Source organism: Lepisma saccharinum, chromosome 20 (genome assembly GCF_977018435.1).
Source record: "Lepisma saccharinum chromosome 20, izLepSacc3.1, whole genome shotgun sequence".
In the NCBI taxonomy this organism is placed as follows: domain Eukaryota; kingdom Metazoa; phylum Arthropoda; class Insecta; order Zygentoma; family Lepismatidae; genus Lepisma; species Lepisma saccharinum.
The window spans coordinates 45,009,748-45,031,718 of record NC_139248.1 but is presented as its reverse complement, the minus strand read 5'-3'; the positions used below and the strand labels follow the sequence as shown (position 1 = coordinate 45,031,718).

Below are 21,971 nucleotides of genomic sequence, written 5' to 3'. Positions count from 1 at the left end.
TGTACCATGGGGAAGAGGATGGCGATAAAAAATAGTTCAATTTTCTGCCACCAGGTTGAAATGTGGAGCTGTACTTCCATGATGGGTTGTACAAATAATCACGTTAAGTGATTTAGCTGAGTTATTAATTAGAAAGACATTTGTTAGTGGCTGGAAGTTGTGAGAAAATAATCTTTCGTTTATTGCAAGATTTCAAGGTAAAGGCAAATCCATAACCAATTGGAGCAGTTTACGTCATTATTACAACCCATCATGGAAGTACAGCGCCACATTTCAACCTGGTGGCGGAAAATTGAACTATTTTATCGCCATTCTCTTCCCCATGGTCTGCATAGTGGATTCACCAAATTTCAGAGTTCTACGATGCCTCAAACAGGCTACAGAGGGCTCTGAGTTGGGTAACTTTAATTCTGGCCACCCGGTATATACACATATTATGTCATCAGATACATTGCTTTTGTCAATCGTTGTGCATTTATAATTGTTGAAACAATAAAAATAAATACTTACCTATGATTTCAAACTTTTCTTTCTCGGAAATCTGTAAAGGCCCTCCACTGTCTCCCTGTAAGAAGAAAACATATATATTTTTATATATTTGAGACGGTACTAAAACATATAGTCAAAAAAGTGAATTGAGAATATTTTTTAAAGAGAAAAGAACACTCAGAGTTAGTTGAAATACATGGTTCCTGTACAAGATGTGTGAAAGGCAGCGGAAAGAAGAAAACATTAATTATAAAAAAATGTAATTTATTGTGATGACTATGGACGTAGCTAATCTAGACTGAAATAAAATTCTAAGAAGCTAAATATAAGATATTTTGTGTTTCTTGAATCTATTAAAATGATGAAAGTTTGCGGTTTTCTTACTTGAGCCACATTATTCTGTTTCATTTTTATTTTGTTTCTAAACGAAATGTTAAAATAACCATACCATATTTCATTTGCCTAGTGTGTTTAAAGACCCACTTTATGTCATACATTTTAATAATGGTACAACTTACAATTCGTGATAATAAATAGTACCACATTGCATCTTTACATATTTTACTCTTCAACATTTAATCAGTTATAAGTTGGGTTTTCAAACTTTGTGTAAACATGACTAAAACACAGGGCTACAATACAAGTATTAACCATTAAGTTTTCTTATCTGTTGTAGATTTAATCGAAATCTATAAATATTTCAAAGTGGTACAATTCATGAAACTTTCCCCTACTATCGTGTGATTCACTAACATGAATAACATTAACGTTGTATCTCGTATTCTTGCAATACTTTGAATACTTTCAGCAGCACGTATTTCAACACAAATATCTTCAAAGGATATTACTACAATTTCTTATAATTACTTGATAATATAGTTTTGTCTTATAAGTTACACAATTTATTTCCACATCTCTTGTTCGTATTTTAATATAATTATGAAATGTGAACTCATTTTTTATCTTTAGATCTCATTTCATTTAGATCCCACTATCAATATTGTGACAAAACTAATAATGGATGATATTCAGCGAACGTTCCCCCATAATTCATTGCGCCGTATTTCGGGCAAACAGATCATATCCTGCGTTGAAAACATGTAGGGTAAGCATTGTGCGTATGGTCTTTGCCGAAATGATTCAAGGTATGATTATAGTGATCATATGAGGAATGTGTACTTTCTACCTTTTCCGTAGTCCTAGAGAAACCGTGAAAAGTGTGTAAAATGGTTAAATGCAAATTTTCTTGCTTTTAGAAGGCTTCTCATACGCTTTCCTCAACACACGCGAATCTGTTTCCCAGATTTCATCCCAGAGTACACTACGTGATGACGTCAAGTTGAATATCATTCATTAAGAAGTTAATTAGGAAAGTTTTGTTAAGTTTTTGAAGCTTTCTCCCACTAGAGAAGTGGTTCTCATACTGTGATAAGCATACCTCCAGGGATTCATGAATTACTTGAAGGGGGTACGTGGATTGATACGCAACTTTACTTGTTAACATAACCATAATAGTACTGTCAAGGAAGGGTATGTTTTATCCAGTGTCTCTCGGACATCATGGTACTTGTGACCCAACCTAAATGTACACCCATATTCCGCAGTGCAACTAGTGGATGGCTGTCCACATGGGACAATTTGTTTAGGAGTAAAGGAAGGTATTCCTCATACTGAAACTGAAATTAGTCGAAAGGTAATTACATTTACAAAATATTTTTTGTATTATTTACCTTGGTAATTGTTAATTTTTTAGAGAGTCTTAAAGGGAGAAGAAGGTTAATGCGTGGACGTTAATTCCTCTCTGACGGAGTGGTTAGCGCTATACACTATGTACAAATACTAGAGTCCTCATTTCATATTTTTTTATAAAACATGAAATATAGTTTTTGTATATTTCTTATTTTCTGTCGATTTTCTGCTATACTAATTGCGACAATGAGAATTAATACTGAATAGATGAAGTTCATGGACTCGAACCTGGAATCTTTCGTAGCTAGGTCCACTCAATGCCATTCCTCATCCAGGCAGCTCCGTGTATGTATCATTGTCTATGCTCTTCTATATTTCATCATTTATTTCACAACCCAAGATATAGAAAAACTAATTAAAATAACGGAAATATGAATAGAAATAAGAAACGCATCTTCTGGTGCCGTCTTGGTGTCCGAGCGCGGAGTTCCCGGGTCCGAGTCCCGACCTGGGCATGGGTGTTCTATTTCACTGTCTCTTCATGAATTTCATCTAATTTCACTTATCCTCATCGTCGCGATTAGACAAAAGTGGTAAAACAGCAACACTAAAGATGAAGAAACCTTGACAGTTGGAAACTTGTCTTCTGGAGTGGATTAGATTTTTATTCTTGTAAGATAACATTTTGAAGTCTCAGATGATAAAAAAGAATAAAGTGCTCCCCTGTGCTTTGCACCACGTTATCAAGGCGTATATGGGGTGTGGGGTTAGGGTCCCACACTTTCTTGATCTCGGCCGAGCTGGGGGTGATGTGATCAGCACCACGCCCCTGTCCGCCTTTATCCCTTTATAGTTTAGATGATAAAAAATTCAAATAATAATAATAATAATAACAATAAAAGTAATCACCTTTAGCTCAGGAAAATATACAACATTGGAGGTTACATCTCAAGCTGTTTTTGACCTTTTGTCCTGCTTAAGTTAGCCCTGTTCATTCCGTTAATACATGTTTCTTCACACACACGCTGAGGCAGTAATTGCCAGCCTATTTCGCTACACTTTTTAATTATCTTTGCACTCAGGCATCTATTTGGTTACAAAGTGCAATATTGAGTCTTCTACTTCGATGATTTGGTGTCGTGTAGCACTGACGTAAGTAGAAGGAGGGGGGCTGATGGGGCTACATACTACTCCGAAATTAAGGGAAAATCAACATTTTCAAATACAAGCAGTGAAACTCAGGAAAAAGCAGATCGTTAAATGCAGTCTCGCTTAAAGTGACCACATATAACCGTTTTTGATAGCGGAAAGATTTAAATATATGGAATTTTATTGTAGGTTTGAAGCAAAATGGCATGGTGAGCAGTTATAACAAGTGAACAGATCTGAATATCTGGAAAAAAAGATTCCTACACCATACTTAAATTCAGCCGGAAAAAGGTTCCTGAACCGAATTAAAATACTTTACAGATAGAAAGTTTCTTCACGGACCAGAAGCCATTTACGCTGGCTGATTTTCTCTCCTGGACCGAAATTGAATGTATTATTTAAAATTCCTGGACCTTTAACAACCCTGGTTGAAACACCTAACAAAAGTCACAGAATTGAGAACAAACCTGACAGGAGTCCTTCTTCCCCTGCCCTGCGCACAGCATGTTGCTTGTGATCCTGGACGGCCGGTACTTGCTTTGCTTGCACTGTTGCTGGCTGAGGATGGGCACCTGGACCTCCTGCACGACAGCCGGAAGGCCCCCGCCTTCCGACGTCCTCCCCCAGCCGACGACAGTTCCCGTCTTCCCGGAGTAGTCGTCTCCTGCAAATGAAATTCAAATGCAAATCCAGTATTCGCATCCTAATAATGGAGAAATGGAGAAAATTCATTTTGGAAGCTATCACGTACATATAGGACATTTACCATAACATATACCAAGTGCAGTGAATTTCGACCACATATGTTAAGTACGACTATTTCTCTCAGAAGAGCATAAGCTCGGTTTGGTGTCGATCACAGGATATTCAGTCTAGAAGTGCGTAGCTTGCTCTGAGGGAAGTGTGGTGTTAATCTGCTCTCATCCTGTCCTCAGTCTCATACTCCAAATGTGAAGCCCTAAGCATTCAGCTGAGTTACCCTTATTAGAATACTATGATTATAACAACTTACAATTACAATTACTTACAATTATAACAACTTATATATAATTTCGTTTTCCTTATTATTGTGATTATTATTTAAGTTAAGGCTGGAATTAAGTAAATAAGGAAAGAAGACGTGTACGTACAAAGGGTATAAATCCATGTGTACTAACCAGAACCTAACATGCCCATATTCTCAAAATAACATTTGTAATATTAATTATGCAAATATATTTTTTCAAATATGTGTAAACGTACGTTGAATTATTGTTGTGAAAGTTTAAATTTTAAAAAAAAACCATTAGAATGGACATTTTGTGCAGTGAGAGGACAATGTAACCACACGAACTAACGGTTGCATGTCGTGAATAATTCCTTGAAAGCTTAATTTTGGCCACTTTTTAGAACACTTTGAGCAGTGCAAAATCCCAAATACCCCTCCTCGCATAGACGTGCGCACGGGAGGCAAGGATGGGGAATTGCCTACCCTAATCATGGACGTTCGCAGATTTTTTTCCATGGAGGGGAAGCAAGGTATTTTTCCATGTGGCATATTACCCCGATAATAGTGTTGCTCCCTCAAGTAAACACCACTTGAATTCGAAATTATCGCATTCCTGCATCTCAATTATAATAATTAATGTAAATTAATATGACTGACCGGGAACTTTTCTAACGGTGGAAGCGGCCCCGGCTCCCACCCAGCGTCGAATAACATGGGTACCTGGGGGAAACCCTGGGGGGTAAAGGCGGTCAGGGGCGTGATGCTGATCACTCACGACCGGATCAAGAAAGTGTGGGGCGTTACCCCCACACCCCCTATACGCCTTCATGGCGTGGTGCTATGCACAGGGGAACACTTTACCTTTTTTTTTTAAAATCAAATTATACGTGTGAAATACAAACTTTTAGGTTGGCATTTGTTTTCTAAGGGTGAGGTGTGGCCATCCTTGCCCTCCCTTCCAGACGTCCATGCCCCTATATTATTATACTTTCAACTAGAATGTTAGTGTAGAGGAATCTTATCGCCGTTATTAAACAATATCATGCTCTTAGAGAAAATGAATTTTCAAGCAGATGAAAGTTCAAAACACAGGGGGCAGAGGGGCCTTCCCTGAACGGAAATCAATTCTAGGGGAGCAAGCGGGGAAATTCATAAGTAAAAGAAAGCAAGATTAGTAGAATCTAAGAAGAGCAGGACAACAGGATACTCAAGTTGGTATTAGTTTTCACGTCCTTCTTGCATTATTTCTTCTAGATGGCCAAGAGCACCTGCAGGGGGGCACAGAGGGGCATTTCATTTGCGCCCTCCATTTCAATTTTTTTCTGGAACTGGCCCTGTGCGCAGAACGATGTAAATGGAAAAAAATGAAAAAGAGAATGCCATGGCGCCCCATGAAATTTCTTGCTCCCTATTAAATCAATACAGTTTTCAGTTTTCAAAAATGTGGGTCTAAAAATTGGCTGTGTCCTGTAATGCATTGTAAATTGCCAGAGGCAGAAGTAAGAACAACTAAGTACTTCAAACTGTTGCTGCTAAACAGTTTTGTCTTAAATGCATGAACAATTGTTCGGAGGTGCTCACACATTTCAATGACAAGTTTGTATCATTTTTGTTGTTGGTATATATATATATATATATATATATATATATATACACACACACACACACCTATCAATGCAATAAAACTAGAACAGGAGATAAAATGAGGTTTTTCTTTCCCGAATGAACTTTCATCAAGTCATTAGCCCTCCCTAATCAGAGGGTATGCGCACCAGCATCAATTACACAGACTTTCAGTTACTGTCCTAAATCTTCGTAACCAATAATCATAGGTAAATAATCTTTTTGGTCCTAATCCTCATTAGTTGGGCTGCAAGAAAGGTTCAGTTAATTTTTCGATAATGTCACTAGTTTTGCCGTAATTTGAAAAATAATCTTTAAAATTTGAAAGTTTTAAAGTTTTTTTTTTGTTTTTTTTTTTTTTGAACAAACCCAACTTCTAATCTTAGCATTGTTAATAAAAATAGGAGCAGCTCCATTCCACATTTGAACGAATTAATTGCCAGGAAATTATTTCTAATAAAAGTTACAGTCTAATTTTATAAGCTTTAAAAAACTATATAAGTTTAAATGAATTTTAGTTAAAGATACAGCTTAAAATGTGTCTCCAAATGGAGGATAGTACCAATTTTTATCACAGTCCGGCGGTTAAGTCCCTAATCATTGATTTTATGATAAAAGCAAGAAACTTGTTATATCATTTAAGATATTTTCAGGCGAGTAGCCCATCTGTGCGATGACGGCCGCAAACTTGAAAAGAGTCCGCAATATTGAATTATTTTTTTTCGGTATATGTCGGGAACGGTGGCACCGGTTTTCTCAGAAAAATAAGCCCCTTGCCAGAGTAATGGTGAAGACCTCAACAGCAGAAGAGGCGGAGAAGGAATCCTTCGGTGCAGCTCGGATTGTGGAAGACGCAACTCAAACCTCCATGGAGTGATCATGGGGTAATCGCTGCCTTGCGGTGAAGAGAGATCTTCAAAGGCTAAGGGAAGGAAAACCTGGGCCAGTCTGCTCACCTTGAGATGGCAGCCCCATCACCGGACTGAGTTTCTGAGGGTTGATAACCCACAAATTTCCTGTGGACAACGACTTTGGGCATGAAATATCGGCCACGAATTGTTCTTTTGGAATGTTCGTACAATGTTTATTTATTTATTTATTTATTTACGACTTTGTTTACATGGCGAAGTTAAGGCATTAATGCCTTCTCTTCCACTTAACCATTAATTACAGGGATCATTTTTTGCAGTAAATTGTATACAATTAAAAAATTTAAAAAAGATAAATGAAAAATAAAATAATAAAAGAAAAATAAAGTAATGAAAGTAAAATGAAAATAAAAATGAAAGCAATACAGTTTGAATACGAGCAGTCAAGCCCTGGATTAACCATTAATTGTTCGGAGGAACAATGTTGGAAGCAGGCAAACTTAAACAAATAGAGGAGGAAATACTGAGATATATAATCGCAATTCTAGGGATGCTCGATGGAACTCTTTTGGAGAGGAGAAACTGATAAAGGAAACACGCTGCTATACTCTTATCACCACCCCATTTCATAGCTGTACGATTTGGCAACGCTACATCACATGACGTCACGCTACGTAATCTCGAGGCCTCGTGTCCGAACCAGGAGAATCGCTCGCGCACTTGGTCTCGGGTACCGAAGCTACACACATACACTGGGGGAAACCTCCATGCAGTTAAGTATTAAAAAAAAAAAACATGAATTAATTAATAACGTAAACCGCTTTAGTCAGCTTATCGGCCATTAGGGCTAAAACTAACATAACTAATTTGGGGGTTTATAATTTTTATTTTTTTGAAGACTAAAGTTTCGTAGATTTTCATGGCTGGTAACAGTACGGGTATTAATGCAAGAATTAATATCTATCTACTTTAACATATACAGGGGGGACACTAAATTCAGGTGCCAATTGCTCAAGGTTATTTACTGGATGTGTATATATATGTGACTGATGTTAGAATTGTTGTTATTAGTTATTCTATTTACTGTTAATACGTTAATTGTAATATACCTAAAGAATGAAAAGATAGCTTTGGTAATAATGTATGCTTTATGGATAAGGTCTGTTGCTCTCACTACTAAGTACGTAGTTATATGGCTCAAGGAAAATGGGGGCCCAGTATAACTTTCCATTGTGTGGTAAGACGTTTGCTTGTAAGTTGCTTCATCTGTAGAGGTAAATTACGTCGGGAGGTCATACTCTGGAAGAGATAATGAACAAGATAGTTATGTGGAGGGTGTGGCCTTCCTATGGAATCAAAAAGAAATAAGAACTTTGTTACAGTGGCAACCAATATCAGAGAGGATAATCACAACGAGAATAAAAACTAAAGTTAAACCAGTAACTATCATTCACCCATCATACACCCACTGAAATAGCAATGCGTTAAGAGAAGAACAAATTTTGCCATCAAATGCAAGAAGCCGTGAGAGCTGTCAGGAAGAAAGACATAGAGGTAATCATGGGAGATCAGCATGCACAACTTGGAAAGAACAATCGAGATGTGGAACACATCATGGAAAGACATGTTATGGGACACTTAATGACAACTGAGAAAGATTTCTACTAGAACTGTGTGGAAAGTATACTCTTTTCACATAAGAAGTACCACAATGTGTCTTGGGTTTCTACAGATCTGAGAACACAGAATCATATAGGTCATTTTGCAAATTAATCTTCCTTACTGGACGTGCGGAATAAAAGAGGTGTAGACGTAGGCTATGTTCACCACCTTATGGTTACAGAAGTAAGACTAAAAATAATAGCAGCAAAGAGAATATTTACTCAAAATAACAAGAAGTTCAACATTAACAAGCTAAAAAATATAGGAAATAAGAAATCGCTTTATTCTTGAACTAAAGAATGGATTTTCAGTTTTAGGAAATGAGGTAGATGGGGAAGAGCGAATTCCACTCTAGACAATAAATGACAAATAGATCCAAATTAAAAATACATACAATGAAATTAGGAAAGACATTTTAGGCTATAGAGAAATCGGGAAGAAAACTTCTATTTCAGATAAATCTTGGTGCTTAATATTGCATAGGAGGGAAGTAACCCAAGAATTATAAATGCAAGAACCAAAACCAGTAGACAGGACCTCAATAGACAATACAAAAGCAAGAATAGTGAAGTAAAGAAAAACCTCAAGAAAGACAAGCGCGTATCCATTGATAACCTTGCAGAAGGAGAACATAGAGCTGCTTTCTTAAAAGACAGCAGATAACTATATAAGATTACAAAAAAGCTGTCAAAAGACCCTTCAATGCTGATGAAAATGATCAAATGGAATGATGGAGAGAACACCTCACGGAAGTAATGAATAGAATTGGAAATGATCCAGAGGAAAGGAAAGAATACGATGAATTCCAGGATTTGAATGTAAGAAAACTTGACCTAAACATTAACATAGACCCCATAAGTAAAGCAGAAATATTTAGAGCAATAAAGGAAACAAAAACAGAGAAATCACCAGGGATTGATAATATAAATTCAGAAGTGCTAAAGCAAAATCAAAGAATTACCTCAGAAATTCTGCATCCAATATTCAAGAAGATATGGAAGAAGAATCCTTGCCACAGGATTGGGAGAAGGGGCTGTTGGTTAAGATCCCGAAGAAAGGCGACTTATCCAATTGTTAAAACTGGAGGATAATTACGCTTTTATCCATTCCAAGCAAAGTTTTGACAAGGATAATACTGAATAGAATGAAAATGGAACTTGAAAAGACTAAGGAAAGAAGAACATGTTTTTAGAGCAGGAAGATCGTGTACAGACCTACTAAATTATGCCAGGGTCATAGTGGAACAATCATTGGAATGGAATAGTCCCTTGAATCTAGCCTTTATTGATTTCGCTAAAGCATTTCATTCAATAAATAGAAAAATAATATGGAAGATATTGGTGAAGTTGGGTATACCCAATAAGATAATATCCATTATCCAGAAAATGTATAAACATTTCTCCTGCTGTGTCCTAAAGGGAAAACAACAGAACCTATCTCTTGTCTGAGTGATGTCAGACAAGGCTATCTTCTGTTTCCACTCCTGTTCGTTTTAGTTCTGGATGATCTTATGGAAGCAGTAAGAAGAAATAGGAAAAGAAAAATTCAGTGGGATATAACAGGAAGATTGGAAGATTTGCAGATAGAAATTAAATTACATTACCTAAATAAGGCAGCAAGAGAAGTGGATCTACAGATAAATATAAACAAGACAAAGGAAATTAGGATCCACAATAAGGTTCAAACTAAGTTAAAAATTGGAGATGAGGACATGCAAGAAGTGAAAAAAATGGTACATCTAGGTAGCATTATTTTGACGTTAGGCGAGTCAGAAGAAGATGTGGATGTCAGAATAATGATAGCAAGAACAGCTTTCTCAATGTTCTCATCGGTGCGGAGATCAAATCAAATAACCATCAAAAGAAAATTCAGATTATTTAATACAAATATAAAATCTGTTTTACTCTATGGATGCGAAACATATAAAAATTCAAAGTATAAGAAATAAGCTTAAAGTATACATAAATAGATGTTTGAGATTTATCCTAGGAATTAGATGGCCAGAAGTAATAACCAATCAGGAGTTATGGAAAAGAACAAATCAAAAGGTAGTAACGAAAGAAATCATATAGAGGAAATGGAAATGGACAGGGAACACTTTGGGACAAGACAACGAAAACATAGCAAAAAAGGCCTTAGAACCCACAAGGTGCAAGAAGAGGGAAACCCAGAAGCACCTGTAGGAGTACAGTACAAATAGAGGCAGAGAGACAAGGGAAGATCTGGATCGAGATCAAAGAAATGGTAAAAAAATAGAATCCGCTGGAGTGTGTTTACCAAAAACCTATCCCTTCTAAGAGGGGTGAACGGAACACTAAGTAAGTAATAAGGTTGGGGTCCCGGACAATTATGCACAAAATAACAATTCTAAGGTGTGTTTTTATGATTTAAGGTTTTTGTGTAGTTGAGAAAATAATGGCGTGAACAAAATTATAATATACTTACTCTTTAGAACATGAATATGCCAGGTTTTAATTAGAGCATATTGGTGTTGCACAAAAAAACACATCTTCAATTTGAGTATCCTGTGTTCATATTTCAATTTAATGTTTCCGGGTCATTCCACATCAAATGAACACAAAATTCAAGGATTTTGTCACCCACCATCTCAGATTTCGATGAAACTTGGTGTATACCTTTTACTTATGGCTGAAAGAAACCCCCTGAAAGCTGTAAAATTAAAACCGTTTGAGATACAATTAAAACATTTCAGCGGGTTTCTTTTAACCATAAGTAAAAGGTGTATACCAAATTTCATCAACATGGGATACTTAGGGTGACATTCTACTTATTAAAAATATCAACAGAAATATAATAAACAATTTATTTTAGCCCACTGTTATAATTAATATATAGAACTCGTTGAAATGCCGTGGAAACCCTTCCTTTAACATTGGTAGTAGAGCTTGGTGGCTGAAAGCGTTAAGTAGTTTAATTTAGACTTTACCATCAAAGTTTCCGGGTTCGCGTTCGAAATCGGCATGGTAGTTCTTTGTGAGTGTCCCTTCATCATTTTCATCTAATCATGATGCTTATAGTTGTTATTAGCAAAACAATGGCAGTAAAACGAGGCTATAAAAGATTAGTAACAATGAAATAGAATTGTCGGCAACTGAGTCCAACCTCACACACGATTGATTGATTGATTGATTTGCTTTATTTTACTTCGCTTTTGCTGCCACTTTTGGCTAATTTGCGAAGATGGGGATGAGTGATGATATGATTAAATTTGATGAATAGACACTGACAAACATTCATGCCCCGGCCGGGATTCAAACCCGGTACCCCTGGTGTCGTAGCGCGATGTGATAACCACTCCGCCATGGGGCAACCTCACACATGAAAGCACATGTAAATCCTGAACAATCTCCAGACAACCCACCTGTCTTGGGCAGGCAAATAGGCCGCACCCTCTTGGTGAAGTTGAGAGGCTTCCTCAGCTTCAGAAGCGCGATGTCGTGATTGTAGGAGTTGATGTCGAAGTTCTTGTGGCGTATGATGGTGGCCACTCCCCTGGAGACGATGGGAGACTCGTTGGTGGCGAACTGGTCGTGGTCGCCGAGGATTACTCGAATCCTTGACCTCCTCAGTCTGGAAGAGTAAAAAGTATTTAAGTTTTCCACGCATGACAAGATATAATCACACGCTTAAAATATTCTTATAATTTATTTCCCATCGCCGTCAATAATAAAATTTGATCATGATGCACTATAATGATGTTACCTTTTGATCGATTCTTTGAATAGTTGACTCAAGATCCCGCAATATAATAAAGTTTAGGTTTGACTCCCGGTCTGTTCATCCTTGTTATCACTTCAGTAATTTCAGATAAACAATGCAAATTAAGAAAAATTTAACTACAAAGTTATATCTCATAACGTGCAAACGGTTTAATCATATCGTATTGTACTCAACCCCTAATCTGAAATAATTGCTCTGATAATTAACACAGCTTACTACAACTTCAAGGATTCCGGGTTCGAATCCCGGTGTGGGTATGTATGGTCTTTGTGAGTGTCCCTTCATCATTTTCATCATATCATCATCCATCCTGATAGTCGCAATTAGCCTAAACCTTCATAAAAGCGACACTAAACAAGCAAAACGAACTCAAATCTAATAATTCGTCCCTACCGAGACAAAGGGGCGTATCTAAAAAAAAAGGTTAATTGAGGTAAGTCCACCGGAGCTTTCCTCTTGGTGACATCTACAAAATGCCGTAGTGGCGTATCGCAAAACTTAACGGATGCGAAGATACCATCTCCATGAGTGACGACGCATCTCAAAAAGTTAGCATTTGTCGCAAGACAGAAGGGCGTAACTCGAGTTACTCGAACTACAACTTTACTATTTACGACCTCAAATCTAACATGTGTCACTGTTTTACGTGACATGAAGGACAGGGAAAAAGAGGATCATGTGAATCACCACTTGCTTGAGAATGTACCTCGAAAATCTCAATGCCGCACATAATATCAAAGAAGTAACTTTATTTGCAGATGGATGCCCTGGACAAAATAAGAATTCCATTGTAGTAACCATGATTTTGCACACAGTATCTAGCTGGGAAAACACTGAGAAGATCAATGTTATTTTTTTTAACCTTACCACGGGTAGAACGAGGGAGATTCTTCACATAGTGCCATTATTAGCACAGCCATAGATAATGCTGGTGATCTCTACGTGCCTTCCCAACTGATCCCAGTCTTCCGCCTCGCGAGGAGAAATAAACCATATATCGTGCACACACTCCAGACTTCTGACTTCCTGGATTACAAGAACATAGCACGTGATCTTCGCATACTATCCATCAGAAAAGATGATCAGGGAGATTCTGTTGACTGGACTGCAATGCGAGAGATGATGGTGCAAAAGACTGATAAGGACAAAGTCTTCTTCAAAACCAGTCATCTGGTGGAGTCATTCAGATCCTTGAGTCCGAAACAACGACTGCAAGCTAAACCCAATTGGCAACTACCATGAAAATTGTGCTGAGAACCTCATAAGATTTCAAAGGACAAATATAATGATTTTATGTCCCTTTGTCACAATATCTTACCTGTAGTCAGAGTAGCGGATTATGTCAGAATTTTCGAATCCTTGTCGCATTGAAAACAAGACAATCTTGCTTGCAATAGTTTCTTAGAATTGACTATTTGTATCTAAGGGTCAAAATACCATGTTCTGATAGTGTGTGATTATGTCACTTCATAGTATTTGCGACGGAAGTCCATATAGTTCTGCATGTATGTTTACCTTGATATCAATATCGTTATGGCAATACCAAACATGTTCCACTATTGTATTATGTACTTCAGGTTTATTGTTAGTGTAAGTGTCCAGTATTATTTTGTTAATGGGTATGCGATCTATAGTACAATACTTTCCACTATGGAATATTACGCACTGCCTAACTGCATATTGTAAGTAAGTCTCGTGTATACATCCATGCCTTTGCAATGCTTTTTTGTATTTAGTGTTCTTTGATGTGTTTCCAGGTTTTTTTTACTTACTTTTCTGATACTACCAAATGATTATTTGCATTTACCATTAAACAGTTTACCATGTTCCTACTTCTATTATATCTTCTTTTTAAAACTATTTTGTAAGCATCAAGTCTAAATAGAAAGCTCTATAATCTGAACGGCCTGTTTCACTTAATTACCAAACTTCCGCGAAACATTATCATACAAAGGAAGACTTTCTGTACTACTCTTCATCATCAAGATGCTGTGACTATGTTGGGCGTAACTCACTTATTCCGCACTTCATGGCATACTTTGTGTGATCTCCAGTTACGAGACAATTAGGCGTATCTGTGGTGTAACTCAAAATATCTCCACTGGAACATGTTTTTTCTCACAAGACAAATGGGTGTCTCTGTTTCCAACTGCCAACAAAGCCATTATTACTCACCAAAAAGCACGGCCCTTTAGCTATCTGTATGCTTCGACAATTTCAATACCAATGAAAACAAAAGTACAATCAATGATAATGTATGATAACAAACTTTACAATGCTCTACTGAAAAATCGAGAAAACTGAGATACCCCTTATCTAAGAATCCTTACCTGTGTGTTAAAATAGGGCTGTTAAAAGCTCTTTGAGAATGATTATAAGTATAAGGTTGTAAAGAGGCCTACATACACAAACCATTAAGAATTTCAGAATACACTCGAAACTTCCTCAGAGAGAGTAGAGCCGCTCTTCTCACAGCGCAAGCTAAAAAATTGTTCAAAACTGCCATCATCTCCCAACATTGATGATAAATCGCTGAGAAGGTTAAAAGTGCGTCTGAGGAAATTGAAAACGGCACCTTCCAGAAAGATGTGCCGAACACCTAAAACAACCTCACATCAACAGCACAAATAGTATCCAGGGGTTTTCAAACTTATTGCTGTCGTGACTCCTCTCCGCTACTAAAATATGCACGCGCCTCCCCTCAATAAAAAGAGATAACTAACTGTACATGTGATGTGATCATGAACGATCAACGCAAAATCTCTTCATGCTGATACGCATACAAGTAATGAAGATATAATGTGTGTGATTAATGTAGGTGGTGTGCAATTTTTAAATGTTTATAAGCTGGTGTCAATTCATTCAGCGATACGATGTTCAGGAGATATAAAGGATAATAGGAGCCCTTGGATAGAGAACACATGAGGGAAATAGAGGTTATTCAGTCCAAATTCTTGAGGTACATAAAGTATAAAGAAGACAAAGTGTACCCTAAATTCATTCCGTACTCTGAGCCTGTATAGCAGTATAACATCAAAAAAATTGAAGAAAGGTTTAATCTAAATTTCAAAAATATATAAAATTATAAAATTGTAAATAACAAAATAGACTCTACGCGGTTAGTATCTGTATTACAATATCGTGTGCCTCAAATGAGAACCAGACCGAACCCCGGGTTGTTCCATGTACCAAAATCTAGAACAAACTATGTAAAGATATCTCCGATGTGGAAAAGGGGTAAAAATTATAATGAAGTGGTAGAAAATGATCCGAGCGTTGATATAAACAGTCTGTCACTGCATTCATTCAAAAGAGCTCTACTGGGTCAGTGGAGAAAGGAGTGAGTGGTACTCGTCTGTATAGTAATTAGTGAAACAATTTATGTTATGCACAAATATACGTATGTAATGCACAAAATGTATGTATGCCTCAATGGAACAATGTTCTGTGGCATCATTTGTTTAATACAGTGGGAAAAGCTGAATAATAGATGTTAAAAGCAAGCATGCAGCAATGTTTGGGTATTCTCATTTCACTGTAGTTCTGTTTCTTCTAATAACAGAATCAATCTACGAAAGCAATCACCAATACTTTCATCTTTAACCTTCCTCTACAAAGCAGCAACATCCTTTTGAAGGCTGACACCATGATTCCCTTGTACATCGTAAAGTACATTCAGAAGATCCGGTTTGTGGAAAATATCAGAAAAGTATGCTAAATTCAGTATAAAGCCACTATAGATCGACCACAAGAAAAAAAACCTTGGGACGGAAAGTCCCCGCGCAGCTTTCCCTTCTTCCCTCCACCTCGGGCCATAAGGAAGCATGGTCCACTCTCTCCCTCCTCTACTCGCGGGAGTACCGCCCACAGGCGTCGCGGGTCTGCGCAGGTTGTTTTGCTCGTGGTTCCACTATATCAATTAGCTTTTCAGTATTGGCATTATTTTCTTCTACACAGTACAGTACCAGTGCAATTTTTGTCTCAGTTCAAAAACGCGAGTTGCAGTAATACAAAAGAAGAAGTTGATATATATATATATATATATATATATATTAAAGTAACTTTTAAACTATCTCCAGGGAGGCGTGCTTCACAGTTTGAATGCCACTGGTATAGACGTAAACCAGGGAGCTACCGATATCAGTTACTTTTCTTGCTGTATAAAACATAGCATGAAGAAGAAGAATATCGTTTTCTCTCACCTTCTGACGCAGTGCGCCGCCGTGAGGACATAGTCTCCGTTGATGAGACTACCCCCGCAGTGGAACTGGCCGTCGTACACTAGCCGCGCAACCCACGGATAGCGGTTCACACCTGTCGGTCGACCCCCGACGATTCTGATCTCCTGGTTAGCCGTTCCACAATCTGGAAAAAATAGTTTTACATCTAGATCAACACATGATTAGTTTACTTCATTAAAGTCAAATAGTCTTCTCATTTTCATTTATAGTTTTGTACATACCTTTCTTTTTTTTTAATTTTGGTAATATTCCCTTAAACACTACGATGTAATGGCTGTGATGGTTATAAAAAAAACTGGTGTCAAGAGCTAGACCTAATTTACGATTCATTTCGTATGAAATTTACCTTTAGGTCACCCACGTCGAAAATTCTGGAAAAATCCAAGATTTCAAATATCGATAGACAAGTTGAAAAGATGACAACTCAGAAACATTTATACAAAGTCTTCCCAGTTACAATCAAGTACAGTCAACATATGCCTTTGGCATATAAATTAAAGCTCCTTGTGATATTAGCCAGGGCTGCCCATCCCCCCTCCCAAGGCCAATGGCGCATCCCCCCAAAATCATGTCATGCGTCCCCTTCAAATCATATCGTAATCCCCACAAAGTATATAATTACGACATCGTGTCTACCGAAAGTAACTTTTTCTTAGCTTTACTGAACAGTATACTTGATCTGCTCCTACTCCCAAAACTTAAGTGCCCATCACTTAAGATCGCCCTATAAATCGTTCATCATAGTCCCCCAAAATAGTTTGGATGAATACGTAATAATTGATGTATATTTGAATGAAATACCATGCTAAACTGTCTATACCTTTTAATTGTTCGATTCTCGAAAAAAATTAGTTAGCACATTGATTGGTTCATTACAGTAAATATGCATATAAATAGTGTTCGCTCAGTAAAGCGCCAAACACGCACTCTCGTAACACATTATTGCGAGCGAAGCAAGCATGAACATTTTTACATCCATTTCTTTGCAGGATTTCAAGAATGTTAATTTAATGGTGTTTCAATACTTTCTTAGGATCTCAAGATATAGACTCTTTTCCAGCTTCTCTTTTGGCACGTTCGGGGTCGAAAACATGTGGATACCACCATATCGCTAATTTAATACTCAATCCTACCACCACAAAAATTTCCATGCCAATTTTAGACTCACTGTTGATATTGAAGAGTGGATATTGCCTCCTCCAAAAAATTAATTCTCAGTTTCCACACCTAAATTTCTGCTACAGTCTAAAACAATAATAATACACAAGAATTGGATACCCCTCAATTTAAAGCTCAATCTACCTCTAACTAAAATACCCCCAATAATCTAAGACCTAGAGTTGTATACTGTACCCCCAAACTTTAATTCAGAATCCTCCCTCAAGAACTCACGTGTCAATTAAGGCCTAATATGTAAGAGTTGGATATTTCTCCTCCACACTTGGATAATACCTTTAAACACTTCCTTTTCTTCATATAATGAAATAAATATGGTGCATTTAAGGTGTAAACTTTTTACATATATTTTGGAAAAAATGTAAATGTTGAATTTCATATTATTTGAAGGGGAAAAAATCCCCCAAAAATCTCGATAGCGCAGCCTGCTATTAGCAAATATGGCGTAAAATTGACACTGAAATATGTACTAACGTATTCCTAGTAATTTGCAAAGTAAGAAAGAGAAAATAATCTGGACGTTCAATTTCATCAATATTGTATTTTTCACTGTAATGTGTGAGGCTCTTCCTATTTTGGTCTACCTTTCCATGTCCCGTTTCACAGGTTTTTTACTTACGTAAGTTAAAAAATCATATTTTATAGAAATTCGAAAACTTGAATATATTTATAGTTTTGGAAATGGTATATTGAAAAAGCAGACTGGTATGCACGGGTGTATGTAACTGCACTCCCTTGCCCCCGCCAAGTTACGCCTATACTGGTATGCAATATTATTCTGCTGTGCTCACCCTAAAATCATTTGAATTTGGAAAATTCATCGAGCTCTGTCTTACTCTTCGAGGTAAAAGTAAAGTAAAAGTAAAGTGCTCCCCTGTGCAGAAGATTGTGGAGAAGATTGAAACCACTGACGCAAAAGTACTTTAAAAGTACCTACAAACAGCTTCACATAAGTCCAGGAATATTAATATTACATGTACCTATTTCATCTAGTTCTATTCGCAGACGTCAGGGTAAATCGAAGATGCATATTTTTGCGTCAAAAGCTTAATTTTAGACATGACAAGCGCAGACAAGTGCGACCGTTGTTCTGTAAATGTACGTAAAGTTGCAATCACTCTGTAAAGATATAGAAGATAACAAGTATTTAAAATGCATTAAAATTAAAATAAAACGAAAACGAAATCAAGCAAATGCAGAGAGAGAAAGAGAGTGAGTGAGATAGAAATTTACTCATATTTTTTTTTAAGAATCGTCAATCTACCTACATTACAGAATACACTAGTTTCTCTATATCTCCAATAGTTTCATCATTAGATAAATTTTGCGAACAGGTTAAAATACAATATTATAGCAAATCATGGTGTAACTGGCTATCCAAAAGAAAATTAAATATACAGAACATGCTTCTTAACAAAATATTTTTTTTTTAGAAGACGCAATATTTGTGCCTATTCATGCATGTGTACACACACAACACATGTGGGTGATATTCTTTATAAAAATAACCAAAACAAGAAATATGTAGCAATGAGAGTGTACATTACAAAATATATGACCAAGAAAGTTTCATTTAAATCAAATGAATACGTAATATTTCTATTTTCGAAAATATTTTTCCAAGGGATTGTGCACTTCGTTTACTAATCTATCTAACTACCCATAAGATCATACTAATATACATGTTTTGAAAAAGAAAGTAAGAAAGTTTTGGAGTGCTTACTCACTACACGAACAATTCCTCAGCGCCACGGGAGGCTTCTTGGTTGTGGTCGACGTGTTCAGGAATCCGAAGATTTCGTCGAAGAGCAGCTTCTGTCTCGTCTCATGACGAATGATTTCTTCCGGCTCCTGAAAAATAAGATGTAGACTAATTAGTACGAATAACTTAGCTGTACAGAATTAAATTTACCTTTACAAACTGAGAAGACGTAATGATAATTTATAAAATTTATAACATCATTATGGAGAAAACATATTACAGCTGAAATATCTCACCTTTGATCCTACAGAAGTGAAAGACAATTAAGGTACCTGAATGGTGTACGTACAAAGTCGGAAAGGTAAAACTAATCGTAATATTCAAAAGAGGGAACATTTCTGGACGTTTAATGAAAATTGGAGCCAGTTCCAACTAATAACATGGGTGCAGTGAAGATTTTGTAAAATAGTAACAATATAGTAATATATTTTGTTCTTTCACATCAAAAAATGCAACAGAAATTGTAATGAAAGTACCATAGTGACTCCCACACACTCTACGTGAACATAAAAGTAGCAAATGAGACATTTGCGCATGTCCTTTACGATATATTCCTATGTAGGCCATATTGAATCTACCTTACATAGTGTTCTTGTTTCCTTCGTTATGAACATGACTTTAGTCTAAACCAAGTACATTGTTGTAAAGCGCAAATTATGAGCTATCATAATATGGGCCTGTCTCTTGGAAAATGTAGCACGCGAAAACTTCCATATGCAATATTAGGTCACGTAGAACACAATCACGACGTCCAGCTATTTCGCTTCCGGGGTTCGATTCGTGGTGGAGGCACATAGTCTAGTCTCGATTAGCCTGTATGTGTATAAAGTGATCTCGAAACAAACTAAATAATAGGAATGTAATGAAACATTTCCTCCACTTTCGTTGCGGAGTGGATAGCTAAGACGCCAATACGAATCCCAGCTTAGACATGAGTGTTCCTAGTAAGTGCCCTTTCATGGATTTCATCATATCATCACACATGCTCATCTTCGTGATTAGCCAAAGTGGCAGAAATGCAAAAACAAAAAAACGAAACAAAATCAAATTAAATTAACATTCTTTAATTGGATTAAAATTTCACACAGAGGTGATTTATCAATAGAAGACAAGTATAAGTTACGTCGACAAAAGCTTTGAGGAACGTTGATATTTTACTACAATCATTTCTACCACTACCACAATTTCTGATACATGAAAATATGGCGATGAATACCAGACATCAGTTACTTCCAGGTTGTATGACAGCATCAACATCAAATGAAATAGAAACCAGAATATACTTTCAAATCTCAAAAGAAATTGTCAATTAATGCAGAACAAGAACTGTCACACGAATTTGTAGTAAACATTAGTATCAAATGACACCTAATTCATCGGCATAAATTTAACTGCCATACATTCTCAAGATTTGCACGTTAAATTTTGAGACATGAGTATCAATATAATTGTTAAAAAGCACACCACTTAAAGGAGATTCATAGTAACAACCGAAATTTCATTTTACGCTGTGTTAAATCATTATTACAATAAATGGAAATGCTGTAGCTATTTAGAATTTAACAGAAAAGATTGCAGAAATTTAATTTCAGAAAAAAATTGGGAATACTTTCTCGGTTTCAATTCTGAAATTGGTCAAAAATTTTATGCATGTCACTAACACAAGTATTTTCAGATAGGCATACACAAGGACCTTCTAGACTTCAACTACCTCGCTGAACACCTGTAGTCGTAGAAAGTGCCACAGGTGAGTGTGCACTAATGAATTGCACATTTGCAACATACGAGGCATCACCATTCTGTCACCGATATCTGAAACAAAGCACAACTGAAGAAAATCGAGAACGTATACTTTCTCTGACGTCCTCTTTTGGAATTTTTTTGTAGTCAAACTTAGCAGATGTAAAAATGAATGTATCTAATCTCAACATTTATCGAATCTTCTATGTGTTATCATTACTACATTGAATGCATACTACAGGAATTCAAAAGGTAATGCTAAAGCACATATACGAGGACATATGAACAGTATATTGTTTTTACCTTATGATTTGGCACACACAGAAGATGCACTATGCACAAATTTAGAGACGAGTCATATTAAGAGTGTATTATTTTATAATGAAATGATACTTGTTACCTATGAGGAATTTCTCAAATTTTTAAATACGTAAGAGTCACTTGGAGACAAGTTAGGACATTAAGGGGTGGATAATAAAGCTTCCATCATTCCTTGATCCTTAATGACAGCATCTGCAACTCGAGATATGTGCGAGGCAGTGTTTTCCAAGTGCAAAATTCGTCAATCTTTGCCTCCTGGTCTCTTTCCTACACAGGTTCCTTCAGATTCGTCATTACTTTTGTAAGGCTATTCCCACGAATGGCCTTCCATTTCTATTCAAACATTCTATCCCAGAATGCACTGGTCATAACTTTCAAAGTTGATTTTTGTACTTCGATTTCCTTGGGTATTCCTGACACATATGTTTAAATTCGATTCCTGTTTTGACCCAGTCATTACAATGAATGCATGGTTCATCCTGTGTTACTCTAAGTGACAAATAGTTTGTTCCTCTTTGCGT

At 36.7% G+C, this 21,971-nt stretch overlaps 1 protein-coding gene across 1 annotated transcript in view; it reads right to left on the bottom strand.

Moving 5' to 3' along the window:
* Nucleotides 1-21,971, bottom strand: part of LOC146003599 (trypsin-1) — a 51,181-nt gene that overhangs the window by 19,315 nt on the left and 9,895 nt on the right. The window contains exons 2-6 of the mRNA XM_083141911.1: nt 19,355-19,478; nt 16,413-16,575; nt 11,852-12,060; nt 3,795-3,991; nt 511-565 (exon numbers count right to left, since the gene is read on the bottom strand). Of these exons, the coding sequence (XP_082998037.1) occupies nt 511-565; nt 3,795-3,991; nt 11,852-12,060; nt 16,413-16,575; nt 19,355-19,478 (748 nt within the window). The remainder of the gene's footprint in view (nt 1-510; nt 566-3,794; nt 3,992-11,851; nt 12,061-16,412; nt 16,576-19,354; nt 19,479-21,971) is intronic.